This window comes from Galendromus occidentalis, unplaced genomic scaffold, assembly GCF_000255335.2.
Source record: "Galendromus occidentalis unplaced genomic scaffold, Mocc_1.1 scf7180000077524, whole genome shotgun sequence".
NCBI lineage: Eukaryota > Metazoa > Arthropoda > Arachnida > Mesostigmata > Phytoseiidae > Galendromus > Galendromus occidentalis.
The window spans coordinates 2,396,325-2,404,235 of NW_003805512.1; the positions used below are offsets into that span (position 1 = coordinate 2,396,325).

A 7,911-nucleotide genomic window follows, 5' to 3' on the forward strand; every position below is an offset into this window, starting at 1 on the left:
GCTTGAACTCGGGCTTTCCGTTCTCAGCTGTCATGGGCTTATTTCGAGGTCTGAAATGTATCGACAGAATTTCGCAACGAGCCGATCACGCCCGCCCGCAAGAGCGGATCTCCGGAAAGAAATCGGTGTTCCATGAAAATATCTGTCAGAGTTGAAGAATCTCGATAGAATTCGATTGATTTCGATAGAGGTACTTGCTCCCTCAAGTGCTGGATGGGTGTCCGATTGGAAAGTCGCCAGAAAATCACGGTCACTGAACCGATGCATCAGTCCCAGTCGCGTCTGCTGCTTGTCGACTCAGCGTGATTGAGCATCCAGACGCGGACAAAAATGATTCCAAACGAAAACACCTACCTTACTCCAGGCGCTTCGGTGCGACGGGCGATCTCTACGGTGAATTTCCCCCCGATAAGTGGCGATGAATAGCTTTCGATATGTGGTAAGACTGAGCACTGGGTCTTGACGTGAAATGATCGATGGTGCGACATAATCTTCCCTCTCTTCCGCGTTCATTCCCCACAATGCACCCGAAAGGACCGATTCAGATTTCATTCAGACTGGCTCTGATGCTTGATACCGAATCTTTCCGATACCGGACGTTCAAATTGTACCTCGATCGGCCGTGGATAGATCGACCTGAGATGGAAGGACAGAGTTGCTGAGCTCACCAGCTTCCCTACAGGGTGAGTAGCAGGGGAATTCACGTCTTCCAGCAACTGAGCGGTCGTATTTGCGAAACGACAGGGCGGCGCGATACCCCGCGCAAGCTACTGAAAGAGAAAAGAGGCGGGGCTTCGTGGAATACGTCACGAGATATGGCGCAATGAAGAAACGTAAAAACTCGAAAGAACGAAAGAGTAGTCAATGCTCGCTCACGAGCGGTCAATGAGAGCGACTTCGCTCGCGAAGCGGTGCATCTATTGCTGCCGCTGGTGGCCATCTGGTTTTCTTCTATGACAGTGGAAGAAAGGAGAAGCTACTACGAAAATGGCTAGCGAGCTATGATCTTCCATTGTGAACGGCCGACGAGCGTTTTTTCGATCGGTCATGCAGCGAGCCGAGCAGTCGGAGAATTTCCCGCTTAATCAGTCGCTTAGTCGATGGGTTTCTCTGTCCGACTTCCGAAAGCATCAAAATTCAATCGTTCCCAGACAGCCAGCGACAGTCCGAGCTGGTCACGGAAGGTGGGGCTGTTTCCACCCATGATTCCGAGCAATCCGGGTCCGCGGGAATATTCCACCCTGAAATTCCCCAATTCCAGTGCTTGTAGTCGAACTGTATGCATCCAGTTCTCGGAGAAGAGTGGGGCTTGGGATCTTGATACGTTCGCCATTTCGCCTTGTGTTCCGCAAATAAGATCCGTCAATCACCTCTATCAGGTGATCTAAACGGACAGCGATAATCATATTTAGATAGGTCGGGCGAGCGGCACAAGCACTCGAGGTGAGCAATGAATAAAGACGTTTATTGAATTTTACATCGATTAAGATTCCACTCGGATGTAGCGAGGAGGCACGGAGGGAGAAAGTGCATCACAAAAGCGTTGACGATAAGAGTCACCCACTTCTAATGGAGCTCGACTGAGAGGGAGGGTGGAGTGGGTCTCAGCTAGCGTATCTGTTTCGTTTCAAAAACCGTAGATGCTCTCCGATTATTGAAGGACTGTACTCGTTGGTGAGCTACGGATCCTGATATCCGGCATACCATCGCTCCTTCGACCATCCACGGGCTCGGGAAAATGAAAATGTCGATGATGTTTTTCTCTCTAACCCGATGCTGATTTTACAGCGCTTCATTTTCCACTCACACTCCCCCGTACGGGATGTATTGCGGCGCTCGCTCTCCCTGAGAGTATATTCAGATGGCGACCGATGCGATGAGGAGGCTCCCGACCTACCCTCTCCTTCGCTGCACCGCAGGTGTCGCTTATCTGAAGTTGGGTCGAGATCGAATTTCCCTGCGGTCGCTATGTTGCTGTATGGGTCCCGTCGCTGCTCGGTGAATGTTGCCCTGAATGAGTGATTGAGGAGCGAGCGGGGGGAGGGGGCTGAGCGAGCAAGATCGGCTAGTGGTCCTCGAGGCTTGCCAGCCGCATAGATAACTAATAATATTAACAAGTGATTGCTGGATGATTATCTGAAGTCATTCAAGAGCTCGAGGGAGACCCGGTGTCTGCGGAGATAGGTAAGTCACATGATCGTGATTGCAAAACAGGTTCCGATCGGGCACGGCGGCAGGTTGGGTGAGTGAGGAACCCTCTTGAGGCTCGCGATGTGATTCCGAGCATGTTTCAAAGAAGGTTTCCACAGATTCCAGGGGTGTAGGACGAGTTATGAGAGCTGGGCTTGGAGATCAGGAATGAGTCCTCCGATAATGTACTCCAGGGATCGTGTCGATGTTTTGTCCTTGCTCTTTCGCCATCATATCTTTACCTGGGAGAGATAAGATCAACCTGCCGACACGAGGCAGAACAGGTTTTATCATGCGAGCTCCGTGGGAATCCGATCGCTTTCTCGATTCTCAAGGCAGATCCAAATGATGAAAATTCTTCACCGCCATGGATGCGAGCATCTATTTTTTTTTAGCGAGGGGAAGGAGAGTGGGTGGGATTCCCCCACGAATCCTCGAGGAGCTAATCAAAGCGGATCGACCCTCGGGACTCCCAGATATCCATTCCAAGCTGACGCCTATCGACTGCTTTATTAGACTCGACTCGATCACTGAACTTCAATCGCTCCGTCGCGTACGTCGTCTACGCGTTGTGAATCAACGGGGTCCTGTTTCCTGAAGAAGCTGTACAGCTTATCGGAGCCCTTCGCCCACCAAGTCCCACGCATTTTCCGCAGTCCCTGAACGATCTTGTGGTTTGACCCATGCGTGATGGAATAAAGAGTCTTCGTGAGCTTGTACGTCTCGGCGAAGCGGCCGTGATTCGGATTTGACGACTTGTTCCAGCCTAATTTAACCATGGCCTGACAGAGATAATGGAATAGAGGCTCCAGAGACAGGATCGATTCAGCACCGTTGGTAGCGCGAATTCCGTATTCGATGCTCTCTTTGTACTTGCCGAGCTCGAAGCAAGTCGGCTGCATCTGGATGAGCAGCCAGTACACATAGAAGTTCTTCTCCGGGAGATTCTTTACTTTTTCCAGGAGCTTCGTGCCGATTTCGTACCACTCATCAGAAGAGTGATATTCTTCGAACGCTTGCTCGATCTCGGCAACAGTTTCCCCGGCCGCTTGATCCGGCTCAGGGTTCCGGGCTTGCCAGACGCATTTTCTGCAGCTACAAATGAAGTAGTAATTGTTCAAGCACCGCCTTAATCTGCTTTCATAAGGCAGGGTCGGAGGCATGTAATGAATTGTCATCTGGAGTGGATCGTCGATTCTGAAGTCCTGTATGGCACGCAACAATATTTTTCTGCCGTTGAAAATCTGAACGTATTCGTTGCTGGTGACACAAGAGTGGTTCGTTTTTGAAGCGGCCAGGTAGACGGCTCGTCCTCGCGAGAAGAAATGAAAGTCGTTGTGGTCGACGATCGAATGACAATTGATTCTGCATCGCTGGAGAATGTCCATAACTTCCTCGAGCTGAGTGAACACGAAGGGTGACACGATGCTCAGAATGGTCTCCGCTCTTTCCTTCGCCTGTTCGAATTCCGACGGACTCAAGTCTTCTATGTGGCTCAGGAGATCATAGATGGTTCGGGTGCATGAGAAGAAGCTCGCTTCGGAAATCGAGTGGCTTTGTCTCTCTCGAATGAACCTGTCCAGGGTTCGGATCACCATTCGCGTCTCTTCGTCCAGAACATCGTCTTCTGGGCCCAGCGCTCGCAGCACTTGGCATTCGAGCCGGTGAAATACTCGGTCCTTACTCTGAAAGTGTGATTGAGGGTCTACTCATCCATTCGTCGACCAGGGACGACGAATCCAGAACAGGCTCAGAGGGAGCGAATCATCGTACGCAGGCTCACCTTGCATCTCTTGCTGCAGTAGTGGAGCCTCTTGCATTTTTCGCAGCTGTGAGATGTGCCGCGAGAAATGCAGTAGCTGCAGACCGCTGAGAGGACATCGGAACTCAAGGCGCAAGCGTAAGGATCATCTTCGTGAATAATGTCACCAGTGGAATAAGTGAGCGGCTCATCGAGCGTTTTCGACGAAGACATCGCAGATGTGCCACCTCGTTGTCTGTTATTTCCGATACATGAATTGAACTAGGGGCTGGGGAGGTCGCTCAATTTCTAGCGTCCAAGACAGGCCGTCGGGATTCGCTCATTTCCGGATCGTTTTCGCACAGTACAAATGCTTCTGGTACTGAGGGTAAAACTGTTGTTAGTATACAGCCATGTATACTCTATGCTATAAGAGCGATATCCTCGGGAAGACCACGCATACAAGCCCGGTCACCGAGAGCACGAGAGACATCAGCAGCAAAATCTGTATTTGAATACTAATTATTTTCTGGATTTCAAGTCCAGCGCTCAGTCGAAGATTAGGCGCATTCTGAAGCTCATTGACATCGGAAACTCCGAATAGCTCGGTTCTCCGTTGGGGTCGCGAATTTGAGCGCACTCTCCGGTTCCGAGGTTCCCGAAGAGAGTCTCTGCTTTCCTGTCGAGAGACAAGGAGAAACATGATCGAATCCTCTCGCATGTGATCTAATTCGGTGCCGGAAATATTGAGGATCCGACGAACTCCAGTGAATATTTATTCGTTTCATAAGCTTAGAGCACATGAATGTGTGTTCCATCTCCTAATATAAATTATACGGTAGGCGGTTCCTGGAGCTTGCTTGGCTTCTTCTTCTTCAGATGGTCGGCGATTTCATCCTATACAATCAATATAATACAATCAGTTTCGATGCTCTCCGCGGATCGGGACTCCTCGGTGATGAAGTTTCGTTTCTGTTCTGATTATTGAATCGTTCCCTATCGGAGCTGCTGTCCTGAATTAGATTTCTACTCACAACCCTAAGGGGAAGAAAACATATCAAATTGAGATATACTACAGAATGTGATGTAACTAAAGCTCTACGAGAAATTCAATTCGAAGGAGCGAAGTTTTCAGTTTTTTCATAAGTACACTATTTTCATCAAGGTGGACGACCGACAGAATTGGCAAATGAGTACGCGAAAAACTCTAGGCGAAAATGATCCCCCTCCCGCGCGCTGCACTACGCGAGCCATGGCTCAAGTTCAGTTTTTAGAAGATTCAGAGCTTTTGAGCAATGGCTGCTGCTCTTGTTGCTGCTGCTGCTGCTGCTGCGGCTGCTGTTGTTGGGTCGGTTTTTGCATAGGACCCACGGCTTCCGGGAACTTCTCGTCCGAGGCTCCCGATGGAAGGTGAGTTTTTATCGATTTCGACGATTTGACAGGGGACGCTTTCGCCGTGAAGCCGTTGCTACCGTATAATGAAGAGAAGCGGGATTTGTCGTATGATGATGATGGTGAAGAACTGGAAGAAGATATCGGCATCGAAGGGTAGAACCCGGAGGCTGTGGCGACGCTTGCGTGGGGATTCGAAGCCGATGAAATCGGTGAGACAGCCGACGATGCCTTCGATGACGGGGAAGAGGATGACACACTAGACGATACGGATGACGAGTACGATGGCACGAACGATGGTTTCGAGGGAAGCGACGCCGAAGAGTAATCCTTCACGGGTTTGTTAGAGACTCCTGGGCGGGACGAGAAAGAATTGAGATTCCTTCGACGGTCATCAAGATCGGACCTTTCGGCGGTCGGCTTAGTCGTCAATATACACTCCCGTTTCTCCCGTCATCCCATTGAATAAATAAAATGTCTTCGATCGGATGACTCATCGTTATCTGTCTCATCAGGGAGAGTTTCGAATTCGGTCACCAGAATAATGAAGCTGCACGCAGCTCACCTGTGAAGGAAGTCGGGTAGCCAGCGGATGATTTAGCGGAGAAATCCGGAGGAATCCGAGGTTGCTGAGCCGGTTGCGGAAGGTAGGATGCGGGTCCGGGTCTGTAAATCGTTCCCGGGGCGGGTTGGTAGAAAGCCGGCGCGACCGAGCTCGAGCTCCTGGATCCCATTGACAAAACATTAGCGGCTCGGATTTCTTGGCGGAAAATGGCTGAGCATCGATCGATGTCTCAAATCTCATTCTAACGAATCATCGACTCACCTGAAGAATAGGGAGTTCATGAAGCTCCTGAAGCGTGTTGAGATCGAAGGCTTGACAGCTTTGGGGGGAGGAGCCGACCCTGACGCCATGTAGTCGCCATAGGCAGCTCCAGGTCCGGATAAATCAGCAAACTGAGCCCGCACTGAGTCTCCCACAAAGTTGTATCCATACGGATGCGGGAGACGACCGGAAGATCTGTAAATATTTCGCTTGAGTAATCGGAGGATACGAAATGTAGCTCCCATGACGGCCATGGATCAATAGAGCGCGGTTTTCGTTGAGGTCGTGCTCTAAGAATTGCTGCCGAACAGGGAACTATCAGTTCTCACCGATGCTGGAATACTTACGGAGAAACTACCCCCGACCTGGAGAGAAGCTGGCGCTGTTGAACCGCTCGCCGCAACGCCAGGATGTCGGCCACGCTCAGTTGAGGTACTTTGGAGCTACCTGCTGCGACAAGGTTGCCATTCCCGACAGGGTTCTGAGGAAACGATCCACTCTGTACCGGAACAGGCGATTTCTGGGGACTCGCGCTGCCGCCGATCGGGTGCACCGATTGGGCTGCGGCTGCCGCCGAGAGTGCGAGGCAAACGAGGACAAACTGCAAACGATTTTCACGTCAGTTCCGAGCATCGAAATCTTTCGTGTGGTATCTGTTTCCGTTCCCGCATGCGGTTTCCAAACGGTTTCCAGTAAAGTTCTTACAAGTGATCAATTATCATCATCCCTGTGTGCGCTGCCCGAGCAGAGATCAGATATTCTTCCCGAGTTCTCCGACTCAGCCTCGGGTATCGATGCTCAATCAGAGCTGGTTTCCCGGAAGCAGTCAATTCGAAGAGCTGTCTATGACAACTTGTTTGGTCTCGCTCCGTTTCCAACGCATCGGACGACATTCGTCAAGGGAAAGGGATGGCAAGAAAATGAGAAGGCGTTCACCAACTCGTTCAGATATGCGTTTCGTGTCTTCTGAACAGAACGATTATGTGTCCCTATACGAAACTGTGACCACAAAGAGGCAAATGACTGACTGAGAGCTGAGGCGAAGAGCAGAGAAATCAGTTGGAAAAAGACATGAGACCAACGGAACGACTCAGTGGCTAGCTCGGTGGCGGGAAAGCGGGCGGGCGGGCAGACGGGCGGACGGACGGACGACCCGACTTTCTGCTGAACAAACATCTTGCCGAACAGTGAAACCGACATTTATCCGAAAGCAATCCGCTCTACGTCTGACTCATTGCTGAACTACTTTCTCGAGTTTTGCCGACTGTAAATCCACCAAGGGAGCGGAAAACACTCGTTCCGACTCAAACTATTCGTCTCTGTCAACGGAGTGGAGACGTCGGGGAAAGCGTTTGAATATTGAAGCCGTTTTCTGACACATTCTTCGCGGAATTTTCCTGTTGGGTGAGGCTTCTCCTCAGCGTGTTTTTTGCTCCGGACTGAATCGATCGATGGTTCCCCGTGGAGCAAAGCCATTGTGAAGCAACCCCTCAGAAGTATTCTCGTTCCGGCACAGAGGAGCCGCTCGCGGATGAAATTAAAATTCGGCGTCAAAAAGCCATCCGCTCCTGTGTCTTCCACTCGTCGGCGTATTTAGGCCGGGGTCGTGCTATTGACCTTGTCTCGGTTGGAGTTTAGCGGGGACGATGACCGCTTAAGACGTGGAGAAGTTTTCGATGTGGCATTGCGTTACCACCAGGCTCCGTCTTCTACGTCTCGTCGAGAGAAGGCTCGCTAAACGGATTCTCACCGTCAGCCACCG

The 7,911-nt window shown here is 50.9% G+C and overlaps 2 protein-coding genes across 2 annotated transcripts; both read right to left on the minus strand.

The window, feature by feature from the left end:
• Window positions 1-2,717: 2,717 nt before the first annotated feature.
• Window positions 2,718-4,165, minus strand: LOC114828459 (histone-lysine N-methyltransferase SMYD3-like). The gene is made up of 2 exons (XM_029112703.1): window positions 3,974-4,165; window positions 2,718-3,875 (listed from the first exon to the last, which is right to left on the minus strand). Exons 1-2 carry the CDS (start codon window positions 4,163-4,165, stop codon window positions 2,718-2,720), a joined length of 1,350 nt encoding a protein of 449 aa, XP_028968536.1.
• A 597-nt stretch (window positions 4,166-4,762) lies between these two features.
• On the minus strand, window positions 4,763-7,325 carry LOC114828460 (putative protein TPRXL). Its single transcript, XM_029112704.1, has 6 exons — window positions 7,308-7,325; window positions 6,497-6,750; window positions 6,150-6,344; window positions 5,889-6,046; window positions 5,303-5,676; window positions 4,763-4,828 (listed from the first exon to the last, which is right to left on the minus strand). The coding sequence occupies exons 1-6, from the start codon at window positions 7,323-7,325 to the stop codon at window positions 4,763-4,765; spliced, it is 1,065 nt and encodes a 354-aa protein (XP_028968537.1).
• Window positions 7,326-7,911: the final 586 nt, after the last annotated feature.

Coding starts and splice junctions, on each gene's coding strand:
- LOC114828459 (XM_029112703.1), bottom strand. CDS start 4,165: ATGTCTTCGTCGAAAACGCTCGATGAGCCGCTCACTTATTCCACTGGT. Junction 3,876..3,973: donor ACTGCAGCAAGAGATGCAAG/GTGAGCCTGCGT, acceptor TCACACTTTCAG/AGTAAGGACCGAGTATTTCA.
- LOC114828460 (XM_029112704.1), bottom strand. Junction 6,047..6,149: donor ATGAACTCCCTATTCTTCAG/GTGAGTCGATGA, acceptor AATGGGATCCAG/GAGCTCGAGCTCGGTCGCGC. Junction 4,829..5,302: donor ACGAGAAGTTCCCGGAAGCC/GTGGGTCCTATG, acceptor TTGATTGTATAG/GATGAAATCGCCGACCATCT.